The sequence below is a fragment of the Marmota monax genome, unplaced genomic scaffold (genome assembly GCF_021218885.2).
Source record: "Marmota monax isolate L192 unplaced genomic scaffold, Marmota_monax_Labrador192_F-V1.1 WCK01_AAM20220418_F8-fsc00055, whole genome shotgun sequence".
Classification (NCBI taxonomy): Eukaryota; Metazoa; Chordata; class Mammalia; order Rodentia; family Sciuridae; genus Marmota; species Marmota monax.
The window spans coordinates 1,023,746-1,044,051 of NW_026695205.1; the positions used below are offsets into that span (position 1 = coordinate 1,023,746).

The 20,306-nt window shown below is 36.6% G+C and overlaps 2 protein-coding genes and 1 long non-coding RNA gene across 3 annotated transcripts in view; 1 reads left to right on the forward strand and 2 right to left on the reverse strand.

The window, feature by feature from the left end:
• Positions 1-409, reverse strand: part of Axdnd1 (axonemal dynein light chain domain containing 1) — an 84,171-nt gene extending 83,762 nt beyond the window's left edge. Inside the window, exon 1 of the mRNA XM_046430062.2 lies at positions 46-409. The gene's annotated coding sequence lies outside the window, so the exon portion shown is untranslated. The remainder of the gene's footprint in view (positions 1-45) is intronic.
• On the forward strand, positions 383-19,870 carry LOC124083424 (uncharacterized). Its single transcript, XR_006848725.2, has 3 exons — positions 383-679; positions 9,850-10,028; positions 17,054-19,870. It is a non-coding gene; the product is annotated as an uncharacterized LOC124083424 (long non-coding RNA).
• Soat1 (sterol O-acyltransferase 1) overlaps positions 6,693-20,306 on the reverse strand; it is a 54,253-nt gene continuing 40,639 nt past the window's right edge. Inside the window, exons 7-16 of the mRNA XM_046430063.2 lie at positions 18,811-19,093; positions 17,198-17,276; positions 16,608-16,689; positions 16,157-16,202; positions 15,045-15,174; positions 12,821-12,918; positions 11,090-11,188; positions 9,888-10,023; positions 9,141-9,286; positions 6,693-7,865 (exon numbers count right to left, since the gene is read on the reverse strand). Coding sequence (XP_046286019.1) covers positions 7,809-7,865; positions 9,141-9,286; positions 9,888-10,023; positions 11,090-11,188; positions 12,821-12,918; positions 15,045-15,174; positions 16,157-16,202; positions 16,608-16,689; positions 17,198-17,276; positions 18,811-19,093 — 1,156 coding nt within the window. The 3' untranslated portion in view covers positions 6,693-7,808. The remainder of the gene's footprint in view (positions 7,866-9,140; positions 9,287-9,887; positions 10,024-11,089; positions 11,189-12,820; positions 12,919-15,044; positions 15,175-16,156; positions 16,203-16,607; positions 16,690-17,197; positions 17,277-18,810; positions 19,094-20,306) is intronic.

The following is a 20,306-nucleotide window of genomic DNA, read 5'->3' on the forward strand; positions in this document are numbered from 1 at the left end:
TCGCAGCGTTTCTCCATTAAAAACCACAGGATCTGTGATCTGTACCGGCAAATCGTGTTTCCCGCCAGGCCTCCGGCCGCCCGGCCCTCCCCTGGAACGCCTGCGCATCGTCATGGAAACCCAGGACTCCGCTCCATAGCAACCCTCAATCGGGGCTGCCTTCGGAGGTGCCGGCGGAGGAGGAAACAGCCGGAAAACCGTCCCTTACACTCTCCCGGAGCCTCAGTGCAAGTCACAGCATAGATTCACTAACAATTAAGAACAAAAGTGTTTAATCGAGCTGTTGTCACGGAATCCGACAGCGTCTCTGCAACGGCCTAACGTCCGCGGACCGGGCTAGTGCGCAGGCGTCAGTCGGGCAGGCGCTCGCTCCCAAACGACCTCCTTGGGCCGCGCCGGAAACGAGCCAGGGTGGTTTCCGGCGTTGTCTCCATTCTGTCTTGTTTTGCATATATTTTTTAAAAAGCTAAGCTCGGGAAAATTGGATAGCCGGAAACCCTAGATTCCTGTCCGTCGGGGTTTTCTTGCTAAAGCTGTCTGGCCCCTGGCATTTGTAACCCCGTCTTCTGTGGACGCGTGGCCTTCCCCAGAGCACGCGCAAGGCTTTCCTGTGTCCATTTTCCCTTTTTTTCTTTTGTGAAGACAAAGGAGTGCTGCACTTTATAAGGAGCCAACCCAGGTAAAATCGTTTAAAAACCCAACTTTTGCCGGGCTTCGTGGCGCACGCCTGTAAACCCAGCCACTCGGGAGGTTGAGGCAGAAGGATCGCAAGTTCGATGCCAGCCTCAGCAAGTTAGCGAGGCTCTAAGCAATTTTATAGAGTTCCCGTCTCAAAAAATTAAAAAAGGGCTGGGGATGTGGTTAAGCACTCCTGGGTTCAATCCCCAGTACAAACAAAACTAAACACAGGTTTTCTCGCTTAAAAACCTGCTCTCAGGACAGACTCTTCTCGGCTCTTACACTCCTACCTACCTACCAGGGACCATTTGTATTAAAGCGGGGATTCAGTGAAGAATAATGAATGCTAGTGGAGACAAGGTCTAGATAACTTTGAGAAGGAAAGGAAACTTTATTGTATTCAGTCGTCATATTCCTTACAGTGCCTGCACAATGCCTTCAGTGTTCGCTTTGATAACACAAAACAGTTATCCAACCGATTAATAAAATTAAGGCTGTGGTTTCCAGAGTAACAGAAATATGGGCAGAGGATTCAAAACCAGAAACATAGTCACTTTTAACTCTTCCAGTCTGACATCTTGGGTGTCTGCGCATTTTAGCCTGCATCCCTATCTCCCCTATCCCCCTAATTTTTCTTTTTCAAATAATTAAAATACACAAAAACAGCATCATAGAACACGTATAGTTCATGTTAAGGATTGGCAACCATCAAAACAAGTGACAGGTTAGAAGCCAGGCAAGTACAAGTAGGCAAGGGTAATTCCCCCCAAAGCTTGCCGCTTTTATCTTCACTGTGTCACTTTATAGTTTGGAGCCATAGCCACCAGTAGGGAAATCAGGTCCCAAAGCAGTGTCAGGTACTATATGGCTAATCAAGTCTTTAGTTACTAGAAGAAGGAAGTAATCCATCATTTATGTTTTTTTTGTTTTTTTTTTTTTAATTAGAAGACAAAGGGTTTCTCCACCTACAACCCCCCGCCTTTTTTTTGAGAGAGAGAGAGAGAGAATTTTAATATTTATTTTTTAGTTTTCGGCGGACACAACATCTTTCTTTGTATGTGGTGCTGAGGATCGAACCCAGGCCCCACGCATGCCAGGCGAGTGTGCTACTGCTTGAGCCACATCCCCAGCCCCATCATTTATGTTCTTAACCCAACTTGAAAAAAATCTTAGTAGTACTGATAGTGGAACAAATAAATGAATACGTTCAAAAAATACATAGAAAGTAAAATCTGTGGGATTTGGGAAATGATTGGATCTGTAGTGTGAAGAAAATGCCATCGAGGGCTGTTCAGTTATTGTTTTCTCTTTTGGCTATAGACAACAGTTGCCTAAGATTAGGATGAAAAGCACTTATGATATACAAAATAGTTAATATTGAATACATAAGAAGTTACTTTTAAAACAGACTAGATTTTTTTCCAAATATATTTATTTACCACATTCTTCACATATGCAATATTTTTCCATCTTGTGTGCAGATATATTTTTTAAAGTTTAAAACATGAGATTAATGTTAATACAATACATACTAAAAGTCATCACACAATGATTAGACAAACAAGGACTTGCAAGGAGAGGAAGGAAGAATAATTCAGGGAAAGAGCAAACAAGAATTAGAGAAAATGTCTTTAATTGTAGAAAATCCTTTAAAAACAACTTTGGGTTTCTGTGACCTTCTGCTTATCTCAGAACACTATGGATGAGTACTTAAAATGGAGAGGTACAGAGAGAAAGCAGCTGCACTGGCCCAACTGAGAGAAGCTTAACTCCAGGCTCATTTCCATCCAAGAATTGGCACACTGGCACAAGAAAATTCAAATTATATTTCTGAACAACTAGGTGCATGAACTGCCTGTTTCAACAGGTTTTAAAAACAAAGTACAGCTACCACTTCATCAAGACAAAATTCCACTAGCTTGAAGGTCAGCACTCCATTGGAAAAGGCAGAAATGTCAACGTAATAATGTAAAAATAAGGATCAACATTTAGGAAAAAGGAAGACATAAAAAAAATAAAAAATAAAAAAAGGAAGACAGAGGCAGTATTAGATTTAAAAAAAAACAAAAACAAAAACGTATCCCTTCCAATATTAATCCATTCTTTTTCTCAAGTCCAAATTCCCTGTTAATTTCTTGCTGGGTGAAGTAGTGCATATCTGTAGTCCCAGCTACGGATGAAACTAAGGCAGGAAGATGGCTTGAGACCAGGAGCTCAAGTCACCTAGGTAACAGAGCAAGACCCCATCTCAAATTTAGAAGAAAAAAAAAATACTCTATATAAGTATTCTTTGCACTCTTAACAGTTTTATTAAGCATTTAGATAGATTTATGTAGATTATACAGCTTTCCTACTAAAGTTTAGTAACTATTATTGTTATTGTCTACTGATTTTCAAGTAGGCATTAAATTTAAGGTGGGGAAGGGCTGTACTCTCCTTGCTTCAGCCAGACTAGTTGTAGTTTATCATCTCTGTAAACCGGGCATATCTGTAATATTTTATTTCAACAAAGGTTTTCAACACTCAGCTGATAGTGATGTTAAAAATGAATCAAATTGCTATAAAAACTTCACTAATGGCATTCACAGTATTCCTCAAAATGTTTATGTCCCAGTCTTTAATTTGAGCTAAAAGCCTAGAGATAAGATATGTGAAACAATGCTGAAGACACATCTTAGCTTGTGTGTGTAGTATTAAATAAACTACATTAAATTTTGCACAAGATTGTTAAACTTCATTAACAAAAAGTGTGAGCTATTTTCCATTAAGAAATTTTTTCTGCCTTCCAAGACTATAAGCTTTCTTTGCACTGGTAGAAATGAGTTCTCATTAATGTTTCCTTCCCCTCCATAAATTCTAAAACTTAGCTATAAAATAGACACACTAGTTCTAAACATTTAAAGTAATAGCAGCAATACTTCCTTTTAGAAGCTTGCTACCTTATAATGCTAAAGCAGATAAACCTGATAACAACATTGGAAAGATGGAAATAAGAGCAAGTGCCTGTAACAATCATGTTTAAAATGACCAGGTTAATTCCGTCATGGGAAAATCTATCAAAGTGCAGCACCAATTCGCATCATCCTGAGGATGTATTTTAAAAGACAAATACAAGTGCAGCATTTGAAAAACCCACCCCTACCCCCGCCCCAGATACTGGGGTTGAACTCAGGGAGCTTTACCACTGAGCTACAGCCCCCGTCCTTTTTATTTTGAGACAGAGTCTCACTAAGTTGTTGAGGGTCTTCTTGAAGTTAATCTTGAATTTGTGATCCTCCTATTTCAACCTCCTGAGTCCCTTGGGTTACAGTGTTCATCACTGTCCCTGGCAAGAAAGAGGCACATTCTTAAGACACCAGTAGGGACCTGGGTTTCAAATTTAGGGAAGGAAAATAATGAGACCATATGTCTACCAGGGATAATGCTTTGCAACAATTCTGTGAGGTAGTTGTTATCCCCATTTTACAGATGAGGAAAATTCTGGCTCTGATAAATTAAGCAATTTTGCCCCAACTCATGTTGCTAATAAATACTGGGCTATCTTAATCAAAAGCCAATTCTCTTTTTAATCACACTACTGGTTTCAAACTGAGTATGCTGGGGTAGGAGAGAATGAGTGCACCAAGCAAGAAGAGGTCCAGGCCCACCATCCCTTTTTCAACCTGAAGGAGCTCTAGTCTATTGGTTTTATCTACTGGTTTAAGAGTAACATTCCAAAACTGAAACAAAAGTGTACTGTATCAGGCCACCTCATTACTAGTTATGTTAGTTTCTGTGATAATGTCACCCCCACCCAACAAAACAACTGGACTTAACTCAAAATTATACCCTTACAAAACAAAGATTTCTTTACGTGAGAGGTATCAACAACTATTACATCTTTTTAGGGATATAGACAAAAAATGATAAGTGTTTTTTTCCAGTACTGGGAATCGAACCTACGGTGCTCTACCACTGAGTTACATCCCCAGCCCAGTTTTTTATTTTATTGTTTTAGTTATTGATGGACTTTTATGTTAATCATTTATTTATTTATTTTAATCATTTATTTGTGGTGCTGAGAATTGAACCCAGTGCCTCATACATGCAAGGCAAGTACTCTAGCACTGAGCCACAACCCCAGCCCGTTTTTTATTTTTCATTTTGACACAAGTTCTCATAAGTTGCTGAAGCTGGCCTCAAACTTGCAATCTTATTTTTTTAAATATTTTTAGTTGTAGATGGTGGACACAATACCTTTACTTTGTTTATTTAGTTTTACATGGTGCTGGGAATCGAACATATGCTAGGCGAGCACCCTGCCACTAAGCTACAACCCCAGCCCCCTGCAAACTTATTTATTATTTTTTTGCAGTGCTGGGGATCAAACCAAGGGTCTTGAGCATGCTAGACAAGCGCACTACCAGTGGGCTACATCCCCATGCCTACAATGTACTTTCTTGCCGATATTAGCAATTTTTACCTTGCACATATTGAAAAGGGGAAAAATATTTTCCTTTGCTTCCAAATGTTGTAGTTACTATCAGGTTAAAAGCAGATTCAATTAATTATCTTATAATTGAATTCTAATATGGGATGAACAGTTTTACGGAGGAAATTTTAGTACATCAATCCACCACCAACAACAAAAAACAATTGTTTTCATTACCCAGGATTCAGAATAAAAGTATCAACACATTTATCCCACACATAAAAGGTACTAAAAGACCAACTTAAAGGTCTAATGAAAAATTAAATGCTGTACACATACTAAAGTTTTCTTGTATTACCACACAAAAATCATGGTTATTATCATTAATACTTCTTACAGAATTCTAAATTCATTACTTTTCAGAAGAAAAAACAGTACCATTTTATAACTTAAAATAACTTTACTGCATTAGCAAAATAGGAAACAAACAAATCTTCCTGAAACATGTTAGCTAGAGGTTTTAGTTTTGTTTAGCATGTAGATGGTGGTTTAAAGAAAAGATTTTTGCTAAAAGTAGCCAGCAGTAAGAATCTCCTTTCAAAAAAGTGGCCATTCCTTTAAGTACTAATGTGTTTCTGTGTTTCTGAATGTTTCTCAGTACAGCTGGCATTCTAAACACTACAATCCTATATGCATCATTAATTATTACTTAAAATCTCAGGCAGAAAAACAAATCACTACTAAAAAAAAAATGGGAAAGCTTTAAAAAAAAAAAAAAAAAACTTGACCAGTCCAATACAGTATTCAGAATTGCTACATAACAGAGTCCTCTTGCAAGAATGCAAGACTCCAGTATTTCACAGAAATGCACAACTAAGCATTTCATTCTCTTGCTTCAAAAGATTGGCAAATTCAGAACCAAATCTTAGGCCAGTCTGTTCCCTCATTACATGTAGTGGGGTTTGGTTTTGTTTCTGGGGATTGAATCCAGGGGTGCTTTACCACCAGCCCTTTTTATTTTGAAACCAGGTCGTAAGTTGCCCAGGCTGGCATTGACCTTTTTTTCCTCCTGCCTTGGCCTCCAAGTTGATGGAATTACAAGTGAGTCCCCATGCCTGGCAATCCTCATATTTAAAATGCAGTGACAGATTCAAGTAACTGATTCATTTTAACTTTCAAGAAATATTTCAGAAATTACAAGGTATAGTACTCTTGTTAGGGGTTATGGTCCTATTACATTACTTCTTAGAAATATGCAGAATAATTTTTTAATAACTTGTTTTGAGGTGAACTTGTGTCTTTTAAACTGGGTCTTACGTTTGAAAACTGCCTCAACTCATCTGATTCAAAGGTATGGTAAACAAAATGGGATCTTAAGCTGGAGACCTGTGGTCCAAACTAGGTGTGACGGTTAAGAAACTCCACCTTATCTTCTTGTGAGATTCAAATGACTGTAGAACAGTGGTGAAAAAACATCCAAAAAGATATACCAAAACTATCTGGATATCAATAATCTCTCAAGTGGCTGCTCCAGCTAACAATAATCATTTGAATAATATGTAAGTCTCACTTTTGGGGGGGTAGAAAGTTGAACTATATGGTATCTGATATCTCTTCCAATGTGCAAACTTTATAAACATAATAATATTTCATACATACAAAGAAAAACATTATTTTACACACCACATTGTATTAGGAATGAGTATCTTATATCCTGGAAATATCACATAATAGAGTACATTTCCTGGATAACAGTCACATATTTATCTAAAAATAGGCTACCATTGAGCAACTGCTTCAGAAGCCAGCTTCTGGATCCTTAATGATCACTTTACTATTAACTGAGGAGATTAATATTATGTTATATATGACTCGCTAGTCTGTAAAATAAGGGAAGTCACTGTTTATTAGAAAATAAAATAATTGCAGCAAAGGATACTTCTAAATAACTTCAAAGAAGTTATTACCTTAAAGTTAACAAACCTTCCATGTAATTGAAACACATCATTGACTCAGAAATTTTTTTTTAAATTACTCTGGAATCAAACAAAGAAATGTTCTTCTTGTGCTACTTCTGATCCCCTCAAATATATACTGTGACTGACATAAACTCGAGAATTCAAGGTGAAAGGCAGCTAATTGCTTCACAATATTGTATAGAGAAAGAAAAACTGAGTAGATCTGAACTTTTAAAAAAATATAAAATGGAATGTATAACAAATTTATCTTTGGAAAATTGATATTTTTTTCTTTTCTACAAGAAATACCAAAAAAAAATCTTTATTTTCCTTTCTTCTCCAATTGCATGTTTAATTAAAATACCTTCCAACAACATGTATGAAAACAACTCTAAGCCAGAGATACTTAAAGTGAGATACTTCCTAAGTGTTTTGGCTAACTCAGTGGCCACACAAGTATGTTTAGTCTCTGATTGGATGAAGTGAAGGAATAAAACAGATATAATTACCAAGGCTTAAGCTGAGATGACCCAGCAAAAATCTGTCATTACCTCAGCTATAAGTCTCCCTTCTCCCAAAAAGGGGAAAAAAGTCCTCTTAAGCATACAAGATTCCAGTGAACTCCCAACAATCCAGCACCAGGAGAGCTAGGAATGGAGTGAGCCATCTGTAAAGCCTGGAATAGTCCAAATTATACAGCTGTCCCCAAATCAGGCAGAATATCCTATCTTCAGTGATGAGGATGGAAATAGTCCAGGCTTCTAAAACACATAACGGCAAGTCCAGGAACGTGGCCGGATATAGTCCAGAAATGTTGGCTATGACAGAAAAAAAAAAGAAGGAATGTTTTATTTGTGTATACCATATATATAAATTATGGTGGTGGGAGAGGTGTAATGTTATACAGTATACATCTCTAAATTGCCCCCCAGCCATTCAGAAACCTTTAAGCTATAAGAAACTAATACAAAGGTGTTTGGTATTTTCATCTATAGCACTGATTTATTCAACTTAGAAGCTTCACATGAAGTCTCTGAAGTTCAATAAACTCTACACAATTACATAACTGCTGACCAAATTCTAAATAGGTACTAGGCCTTTCAGCACCTTGCCTTCTTATTTTAGCAAAATCCCACTTTGTGTCCTAAAATCAAAATAGTGATAGATTAAGGATGATAAAATATGTACACAAAATGACCATAATATAAGGTTTTAAGGTACTAAACTATTTAAAGGAGAAGCAGACTAAGTACTATGAAATTTTAGAAATAAGATGGGAACAAAAATTTGAAGAAGCTTCATGGAAAACAGACCTTCCAAATTAGATTTTGATAGGAGAATAAAATCTGACGTGGATTCCGAGTATAAAGAGCAGCATGACCAGGGTAGAGTCTAGAGTCAAGAGTGATTAGTTCAGATGCACACAGGGGATCAATAGGAAATAAGAAGGGAGGATTAAAGCTACATAACGGAGACAAAGTCTGCAAAAAAAGGAACAATAGGGAAAGCTGATTAATTTTATTATAGATATCCACAGCTATAGATGTGTGGAAGATACACCCAGGCTAATATATCAAGAATGCAACCCCCCTCAAAATTTGGAAGTTATCCATATACAGCTAAAAAACAAGGCCCTAAGAATCAATGAAACCCGAGTATAATTACAAAAAAAGGGGGGGGTGTGGAATTCTAGGCATATCAATGTTGTCCGACATTTTTTATAAGAGTTTATTTGGGAAGAAAGAGATGAAAAACATATTTAGATGGTAGGGTCATACATGCTGCTGGGAAAACCCTGGAGAATACCTACATTTTCAGGAGACAGGAAGAAAATTAGAAGAAGCTGAAGAAAAGGCAGTAAAGGAGGGAAAAGAAGAAGAAAGAAAGGAAACCAAAAACTAGGAGAGTTCAATGTGAAAAAAACCCAAGAAGGAAGAAACTTCAAGGATAGCATAGAAGGTGTGATAATAAATGAGCGCCTTTTACTCTTTATTTCAACATAATCACAACTACCCTTCTTAATATTGCCCACCAACCCTTACATCAGAGGACAAGGAAGTTACTTTTGCATTCTAACTGAATTGAAGACTCACATTTTTCAGAGGACAGTGCTGACGTGCATACCATTCTTGAGAATAAAAACACAAAATGACTCCATTGCCCAAGAAAAGGGAAGCCCACACCATAATGTTCCAAATTGGCCTTTTCCGACTATCATTAACAATGAAGTTGAAAGCCACTAAAGTTAGAAAACAAAAATATACACACTTATCAAAACATAATCCATTAGTGACAAAAAAAAAAAAAAAATCAGGAGATGAGCAGCCTCAGTTATGTGCTGCAATCATTTAATCATTACACTGAGCATCAACAGTTCATATATGTATTTTATTCTGGTCATTGGTTCTATAAATAAAAAGGAAGCTTGATTGTCTAAATTTAATAACCACTAATCAGTAGGAAATCAACAGTATCTAAAACATGAAATTATCAGCATTTTAATTTTTTCCTATATACCCACTCAAAAAATGGTCAGTTTCCCAGGCAGTGCATGCTGATAGTATGCATGAATCAGGAAGTTGTTTAGATAGATTTCATGTTTTTTCAAATTATTGTTATCAATGGTCCTCAAGAGATAAACCAGTTTATTTCTCTAACTTAAAAGTGTAAACACCTTGAAACAGAGTTTTATGCAATTACTGAAAGCCATTATTCTGATATACACTGCCTTGAAATGGTCATTACTATTCTCTCATTTTTCTATATTGATTTTATAGTTTCCTTCCTGATTTTCTCTTTCAGCATAATACCCAGGATTCAAAACATGCCAAGATACTCACTTCCAAAGAACATGAAGAGCACGAAGAGCACTGGATAGAAATAGCTCAAGCAAACAGCAAGGGCATACTCATGCACTACAGCAGATATGGCAAAGACAGCTAACATGGCAGCAGACTTGAACCTCTTTGAGAAAAACTAAGGTACAAAGAAAATATGTAAAAGTAACATTTTAAAATAATTTTTAAGTAATTAAGCATGAACCACATAAGACATTATCATATGCTAAGGGCACCTAGAAAATTTTATTTATACTTGACTAAGTTTACTCCTTGGATTAACCCAAATCTATTAAAATCAATACAGAAAACATGCTCTTAAACACTTGTTTTATTAAAATGATGCATTTTCCAAAGCATTAATGTTCAAAGATCTGGATTACTTTCAAAGACATTAATTTTTAATTAAATTAATTGAGCTTACATTTGTGAGTTACCATGGCTAACAAAACAATTTTCATATGTAAACAAAGACATCAAATTTCAATCTTTAGAGCAACGATGTACTGTGAAAATAGGGCAGGCATCCTCTCTAAAGCTAAAATTTAGAAAGGAGAAGGGACTTGCCTCATCCCATATGTGAAGCCACACATAAAACAGAACTAGCACTCAAATACATTACCATTTCCACCAAAGAGGTTGTCACTTAAATGATCCCCTTATTTAATAATAAAAACTGTAATCCATAGATTCTAGTGTTAACCAGAAGAGTTAAGATTACATTTCAGCAGCCAGGCATGGTGGTACATCCTATAATCCCAGCTACCCAGGAGGCTGAGACAAAGGATGGCAAATTTGAGGTCAGTCTCAGAAACTTAGAGATCTTGTCTCAAAATACAAAATAAAAAAAAAAGATGTAGCTCAGCGGTAAAGTGCCCCTGAGTTCAATCCCCACTACCACAAAAGAAAAAAAAATAATAATTTCATCAGTCTAAATACATTCTATTACAAAGAATGTCTCACAGACATGTGTCATTGATGGGAGAGAAAAATCCACACACAGGTATTTCTTCATTTATAACAAAGAAACAAAACCAAATGAAAAAGAGCTAGAAGGAGACTATTTGTTGGTAAAGAGATTCATAAGAAGCAATCCATTATTGGTGATTATGAGCAATTAAGTATAACTTCTTCCCGCCTGGACAATATTTTGTAGGAAAGGATCTCCATTTTTTAAATAGCATGAGCTAACTCTTGCTGCTTACCCAGAGAAGGTCCTTGTAGGCATAGTAGTATAGCCAGTCATGGACCACTACATTCCAGGTCCTATAATAGTTAGAGTATGATGTAGAGTTCCACCAATCCTGAGGGGGAAAGTAAAGGTATAAGATTACATACACACATACACACACACACACATACACACCCACACCCACACCCCTCTAAAGCAAAACCCTGGAATAGTCCCAAGGAACATGCAAATATGACACAGAATCAGAGCATACTCTGAAAAATTGCTAGTCCATATACAAACATTAGAAAAATCTTAAAAGGCGGGGCCAAGTTTGTGGCTTAGTGGTAGAGCGCTTGCCTAGCATGTGAGAGGCACTGGGTTCGATCCCCGGCACCACATAAAAATAAAAACAAGTAAATAAAGGTATTGTATCCATCTACAACTAAAAAAAAATTTTTTTAAAAAAAATCTTAAAAGGTATTATTTATTAGTGTTTAGTATGACATTATTCTAGTGCTACATATGATTAAGTCTCTAGAGTAATTCTGTCTCATTATCAAACAAGTTATGATGGAAAATACAGAAAATACAGAATGATTTAAATCTCTAATGTTCATTTAAACAGCAATTAGTAAACCCCTGCCCATCTTGCTAAAACAATGAGAGAATTAAAAGGTCACAAAGACTAGATTGAGTGCGAATATTAAAGAGTTGTTGGGGCCAGGCATGGTGGTGCACGCCTGTAATCCCAGTGGCTTGGGAGGCTAAGACAGGAGGATCACAAGTTCAAAACCAGCCTCAGCAATTTATCGAGGCCCTAAGCAACTCATTGAGACCCTGTCTCTAAATAAAATACAAAACAGGACTGGGGATGTGGCTCAGTGGTTTTAAATGTCCCTGGTTTCAATCCCTAGTACAAAAAAAAAAAAGTTGGGGGTGGTATATAAAGATTTAATTACACAAGAACTGACATGGTACTTACTTCCAAGTCCTGGTATCCCTTTGTATATCATTTTTAAAAATTTTTTTAGTTGTAGATGGACACACTATATTTATTTATTTAATTTTTATGTGGGGCTGAGGATGTAACCCAGTACCTTACATATGCTAGGCAAGCGCCCTACCACTGAGCTGTAACCACATCCCTTCCTTTTTATATGTCTTATTCCCAATTTTAAGACCAGACTAACAGAATCAGACATCTAAAATTTGCAACACACACTGCAAGAAAAGAGCAGTAGACTTGAGGGTAGCGTTGTGGATCACTATGAACCACTCTGGCTACACCTTAACTCCAACTTCAGAAGTATTAAGAATATAAGCAGAATCAATACCTTTCAAAGTAAAGAAGGGAAAAGTTAATTCCCTCATAAACGGCTAATTTACTGAGGACTAATTGACTGAGGTCACTCTTACAGAATAAGACAGCCAATTTCAAATGAATGAACAGTCAGGGGAAGTCTTATATAATGCCCTTGGGACAAATGCTGTCCTACCATAATCACCAATATATCTTTAGAGGATTCAGCAGAAACCACACGCTATATTATGGAAGCAGATGTTAGAAGCAGAAGATGAGGCTATGTTAATTAACCTGTTATCAGAATTTCAGACTTAATACTGGTAAAATTTGTGGAAAATAAAATTATTTCACAATGTTTGAATCAAAAAGCTGGTTAATATCAGCCAAAAGTATTCAAATACTTAACAATGAGGAAATAAATAAAATAGGAAGAGGAAGATGAATCCAAATGTATATTACCTTATAAAACATCCTGTCACCAAAGCGTAACATCTCAGCAAAGGCATTAAGCCAGCAGTGCAGAAAGGCAAAAAAAGCAAGGAACAGTATCAGCACACCTAAAAATAAGATTGACAATATGAAGAATCTTTCCAAATAGCTCACATACCAAGCCATTAATTCTACATCATTTGTTCAGCCGGAATTATTCTGTAAAATATAAATTGTTATTCTAGTTTACCCATCCCACAGATGAAACATATACTTTTTTAAATATATATACATTTTTAATTTTCAGTGGATCTTTATTTATTTATATGCAGTGCTGAGAATCGAACCCTGTGCTTCACACATGCTAGGCAAGCACTCTACCACTGAGCTATGACCCAGCCCCTGAAACATTTACTTTTAAAAGTTAATATTTTTTAACATTTATTTTTTGTAGCTGTACACAAGAACTTTTATTTATTTTTATGTGGTGCTGAGGATCGAATCTAGGGCCTTGCACATGTGAGGCAAGCGCTCTACCGCTGAGCCATAACCCCAGCCCCCAAAAAGTTAATATTTTTTTAATTTTAAAAAGCAATGACTTCCTTCCAAATGGGTTTAACAGACAATAGATGACTCAGTCTATTTTTAAGAAATATCTTGATACATGGCTTAACTTGGTATCCAGGGCCCCTTAAAACCTAGCCTTCATGGGGCTGGGGTTGTGGCTCAACAGTAGTGCACTTGCCTGGCATGTATGAGACACTGGGTTCAATTCTCAGCACTGCATGTAAATAAATAAAGGTCTATCAACAACTAAAATATATATATATTAAAAAAAAACCCTAATCCTCACGATGTCCCCCTAAACCAACTATTTAAAACTGGGAGATTTTGTTCCCTTTACTTTGGTTGTCGCAACTGGAGGAGTAGGGGTTGTACCACTGATATCTGGTTGTTAAGAGGCTAGGATGCTGCTAGACAACCTATAAGAGAGCCACCCAAAAGAATTATCCAGCCCAAAATGTTAATGGTCACAGGTTAACATACCCTGGTCTAAACTTATCTCCAATAACTTTCCAGTGTTGTAAACACCATCCATACTGAATTTCGGCCTCTGCAAAACATTTCAAGCATTTGCATCCACCCTACTCTCTGACAGACCTTTCTACCTCTTCCCTGCAGGCACACACCTACCTGTTTTTCAATACTCAACCTTAAATATCATCTCTAGTATGAAACAAAGCCCAAAAGCACTTTATTTACCCTATTTATATAGTAGCCGTACACACTACAAGGTGAAACATCCATTGACTTGTCCACCTCTCTCATTCATTTATTCAAGAAATATTTATAGAGCATCTACTATGTGCCAGACAACAGGATATTGACTGACTGGCTTTAGGACACATTCCTAAAGGAAGGCCTGGTGAGGAAGGTATCCAAGTATGCAATACTCGTCCGATCATAGGGACAATGTGGACTTCACTGAAATTAAGTCTTGGGCATAGTGAGGGAGGGATACCTGAAGAAGCCTGTGAGAAAGGGAAAGGAGGAGAGATGGTAATGACAAAATATTACCAATGTTTAATAAAAACTTACACAACAAAACAAAACATTTAATGAATGAACGAAGAAGAGGAAGTCAAGGAAACTACAAATTGCAAGATCCCAAAGGGTAAAGACTGTGTATGTCTTGTTCATTGCCAAGTCCTCAGCATCTGGCACATAGTAGGTACTCATATATCTCTAGAAAAATAAATGGAATAAATGAAGTTAAGAGATGGAGATATGGCTGGAAAGAAAAGGAGACTAAGAAATGATACCAAGTGAGATTTCAACATGTGGTCAGAATATCCCATGCATCATGGAGGTCAAATTGGATAAGGGCTAAATCACGTGCTGGGTTTAAAAGTCAGGAGGTTACTAATGATTTTAACAAAGGACATTTCAGTAACCTGGTAAGACTGAGAGCAAGATAATAGTGAACTAAATAGTGAAAAGGAAGGTAAAACATAATAAATATGGAACATTCACCATCAGAGAAAGCAAAACTTAAGTGAAAGCTAATAGATAAATAGAAAAATTGGCCTGAAACTTGAAGGACACTTCATTTCTGAGATAGAAGGAAAAGAGGTTACTTAAGATGGCATAAGTGGGTAGATGCATTTACAGGAAAAAGGAGGAAAACCAAAGGTGCTCAGAGGCAGTGGCTATTTTCCTTCTGCACAAATGAATTAACAAGGACCCACTATACCTGGCAAGATGGAGTTAAATACACACAGGACCAGAACACGAGCACTGAAGGGCTCCTGTTTGATATTCTGAAACAAGGGGGCGCAGAGCCTTTCAAAGATGTAGTACACATAAAATAGACAGCCAAAAACCTGAAACAAAACAAAGATGATTAGAAAATTGATGACTTAATGAGAAAAAATAAAGCTTATGTTTCTGTTCCAAAAGACCCTTAAACCAATGCGACACTTAAACCAATGTTTCATATATATTTCAGTTAGCCCTGGTATATAAGATTACTATGCTGGGTGAGGTGGTGCACACCTATAATCCCGACTACTCAGGACTACAAGGTTGAGGCCACCCAGACAATTTAAGAGAAACCCTGTCTCAAAATAAAATAAAATAAAAACTGGTGTGTAACACAGAGGTGGGCATTTGCCTAGAACATGAGAGGCCCTGGATTCCATCTCTAGTACCACCAAAACAAATAGCAAACAGGTACTCAAGCTTAGTCTCTACCATAATTTTTATTAACCTTTACCAAATGACATTTTTTTGATACTTCTTTTAGTTGAGATGGACACAATACCTTTACTTTATTGTTCTGTGGTGCTGAGGATTGAACCCAGTGCCTTACACATGCAAGGCAGGTGCTCTACCACTGAGCTACAACCTCAGTCTCTGACATTTTAAAAGATCATCTAAGAACTGTTTTTCCTACTACATGAAGCCTAAACAAAAGAATAAATAAATGGGTATTAGAAACAATTTAAATGGGATCTTCTGGGATTTATGATTTTCACAATGGAGTGGGAATGGAGTGAAGGACCATACCCACAAACATATCTCCCCACCCCAAAGTACAGAGAGGGGAAAATTAACATAGATGCTTACTGAAATAACCAAACAGAATTACTTCAATTAAAATAATTTCTCTTCCTGAAGAAAATTATCTTTGATGTTGGCAAAAAAAAAAAAAATACTACATATTTGTTTTAAAAGATTTCATAGTCTCAATAGAAAGCATTCTCAAGCTCCTCATTGACACACATTTACCATTTTGAATAGATTACATTATAATATGAATCCCCATTTTCCAATCAACACACCTTAGGCAATTAAACAATTTACCTGTGCAAACTGCATAGCAACATAACCCCATCTCACAGTGGGAGTTCTAAAGAAAGAAGAAACAAAATAAGTTTTCTAAAGTATGTAACTGAATTTAAATAATGACCTTCACAATTAGTATTTTTCCACACAGAGTAACATTTATGGGCTGGGGGAGTAGCTCAGTGGTACAGCACATGCTTAGTTTGCATCCCTAGCACCAAAACAAACAAAAAAAAATTACTTAGTATCATTTATGATCATACAAAATTATAATATAATTCTTCCAAGAATTAATATTACCAAGTTAGACTGCTGGAATGACCATTTAAGGCTTCCCATATCAGAGAAAAAAATGAGGATACTTTCTATTATCTCTGTACCCCTACATGACCTGGCCTCTGCCTACCTACCCATCTCACCCCTCTATACCTCCAGTGCTCACCACAGTTCTATTTCATAATGCTATTACCTGGGATAGCTGTCACGGTAGATAAGGGTAGGAGCAAACAAGAAGTACAAGTACTGGTTGACTGTGGGTATTGGAATCATGCCTAGAAAAGAAAAAACAGTATTAGATCAGAGGCTCTTTGATTTCTCCCAGCAAAACTAAAAGGGGGAAATAAGGAAGTACAGGACAAAGAAAAACATGACCTCTAAGCTCATGTTATTTCCTCTTGGTCTCCTAAAACAACCTATTCTTGCATTAACTGAACATTATCAATCTAAGTTATTCCTGTGACTGAGATAATTTCCAGAGTGTGAAGCACTCTTGGTGCTTGGTAATCATTAGACTCTTCTGTAATTTTGCATTGTGAACTGTTATCAGCAGTAGGCACAGTTGTTAATGAGGCTAGTAACAGTCCACAATAAGAAGTTACAGAAGAGTCTAATGATCAATTTTTTTTTTAATTGTAGGTACAAGGACAATCAGTAAACAGTCTTCCAAATCAGCACTGATCGATGTATTTAAAAATAAGTATCATCTCTACAGAATGTAACATGTCTTCCTAGTGAACACTAAAGGCTGAAATATCCTATAACTCTAATGGAATTACATACTCGACTTCTCCTTAGCTGCATGCAGTACCCGTGGCACATTCTCTCTGACAAATGAGTGAGCCTTCATTATCAAACGAATCTACAAAAGGAAGAGGGAAAAGATGAATTTTCTATCATTGCCTTATCTCCTATAAGCAACCCCAGAACTAGATTATATTGACACTAAAGAACTTCACTTTTATGGAATAAAGCAAATTAAAAAAACAAACCCTAAAGGACATGTAATTACCCAAATTATTCTGTACCTAACAGCATTATTAATATAAATATTATAATAATCTAAATTAAGAAATTAAGTCTGTTCAAGATGGAGGTAGTGGTGCATGCTATAATCCCAGTGACTCAGGAGGCTGAAGCAAAAGGATCTCCATCTAGGCTCAGCAACTTAGCGAGACCTTATCTCAAAATTAAAAGTAAAAGGGTCTGGGTAGCTTAGTGGTAGAGTGCCCCTGGGTTCAATCTCCAATACAAAAAAAAAAGAAAAAAAAAGAAATCAAGTCTGTTCAAAGAAATTCTGAATTGGTCTTTATTAGTCAAATAGTGCTACAGACAATATATGTTAGAAAATTCTAAAGGATATATTAAAAAATTGAGATAAGGGCTGGGGCTGTAGCTCAGTGATAGAGCGCCTGCCTCGCACTTGTGAGGCACTAGGTTCAATCTTCAGGACCACAGAAAAATAAATAAAGATATTGTGTCCATCTAAAACTAAAATAAATAAATAAATAAAATAAAAATAAAAATTGAGATAAATCTCTTACTTAGAAGGAAATAGTTACATGACAATACAATGAGTTTTATTTTTTATACCTTTATTTTATTTATTTATTTATTTATTTTAATTTTTTTTAATATTTATTTTTTAGTTATCGGAGGACACAACATCTCTGTTTTGTATGTGGTGCTGAGGATCGAACCCAGGCCGCACGCATGCCAGGCGAGCGCGCTACCGCTTGAGCCACATCCCCAGCCCATTTATTTTTATGTGATGCTGAGGCTCGAACCCAGGGCCTCACACATGCTAAGTGAGCACTCGACCGCCGAGCCACAGCCCCAGCCCAAAAGTGGAGTTTTAAATTACAAAGATATTTAATCATCTAGATGATTTTTACAAAAAGTATTTGGGGGAAAAAATTTAATTCATCCAGAACTGTTCAATATAATTTATTTCAATTACTAACATCTAGAGAACACTGGAGCTAGAATGAATTTTAAAAGATAAGATGATATGCCAGGAACGGTAGTGCACACCTATAATCCTAGTGACTCGGGAGGCTGAGGCAGGAGGATCATAAGTTCAAAGCTAGTCTCAGCAAAGCGAGGCTCTAAGCAATTAACTGAGACCCTCAGTTAAAATACAAAATAGGGCTGGGGATGTGACCCAGTGATCGAGCACCTCTGAGTTCAATCCCCAGTCCCCCTCCAAAAAAAAAAAAAAAAAAAGATGAGATAATATAGTTCAGCACTTAAATTCTACATCTCCTGGCACACAGTGCCATATATGAAAACTTACCCATGTTAATACAGCTAAAAATAATACCACTATTATGTCATTATTGTTATTATTATTTAACTAAGCACAGCACCCTTTTGGGTAACACTAAAAATCTTACCTGTTCAAGTATAACAATGAACCGAGAAGCTGGTGGTAGTGTATATGCTAATACAACATATGTTGGTCCAAACCCTAGAATTCCAAGCTGGAAGACCATAAAAATCAAGCCATGGACAAGAGAATAGATCACTGGATGAGAACTCCTGCTGTAGCCATCGGCCCAATGTTGAAACAGGAAATAGGGAATTGAAAGCGTACACAGGAACATGATACACCATGTCCAAACAACAGTAGAAAATTTACCAAAAGCATAAGACAGGAGATTGAACTCAAGTACTAGCCTGGAGAGGAAAAAGCAGAGAGGAAGAATAGAGAAGTTAGTTTCTAATATGTACAGAATTCAAAACTTTCAGACCCCAAACTTTCAATCCTCATAAACAATACAATATTAATACACTGAACATAATTACACTGGATATAATGGCTCGCTGGACAGAGACCTGTGTCTAACCCTCTCTCTGCTTCACAACATATCAACAACAAACTCTCTAAAAGCCCTATTTGGCTATGAACTCAAGATACCTAAGGTGATAGACATGGCCTTGAACTTCTGAAAGATCAGATTCTTACATTAGTATTTTAAAACCAAAATATTAAGTGGCAAAATATTCAATAACAATTATTTTTATGTACAAAAGATGATTTTTCAGAAGGAAATAGGTATGATTCAAAAGACTACTAATATACTATTTTACCATTATTTCAAAATTGAATTTTTAAAAAAAGCATGCACATTCAATTTATGACTACCACACTGCTATTTTTTAAGTTATATTCAATATTTATTTAGTTTGTTTGTATACTGGGGATTGAACACACATAGTAAAGACTTTTCTTTTAAAGTAGTTTAGAAGATAATTCACCTTTCAAAAACATCTCAAAATATTAATCCTCACCTACACCTCCAGCCATTTCTATTTATTTATATTTTTGAGACACTGTCTAAAATACTTGTGATTCTCCTGCCTCAGCTTCTTGAGTAGCTTGGGTAACAGGTGTGCACCACTGCACCCCCTTACACTTGATTTTTTTTTCAATAAATATTTTTTAATTGTTGATGAACCTTTTTTATTTTATTTATTTATTTATATGTGGTGCTGAGAATTAAACCCAGTGCCTCACATATGCTAGGCAAGTGCTCTACCACAGAGCCACAACCCTAGCCCAACACTTGATTTTTATATTAAGGGGCTGGGGTTGTGGCTCAGTGGTAGAGTGCCTGGTGTGCACCAGGCCCTGGGTTCAACCCCCAGCACCAACAACAACAACAAAAAAGGAATCAGAAAGCTACCTATTTTTAGCAACAGTCTTAAATATGCACCTTAGAACACTGATAAATCATACATACAAAAATCTCCTCCTGTTTGGGAAAGTTGCCTAGTCCTTTTTTTCTTTTTCTTTTTTTGGTGGTGGTGCCGGGGATTGAACCCAGAGTTTGTGCATGTGAGGCAGGCACTCTACCAACCGAGTTATATCCCAATCCCCAGGGAAAGT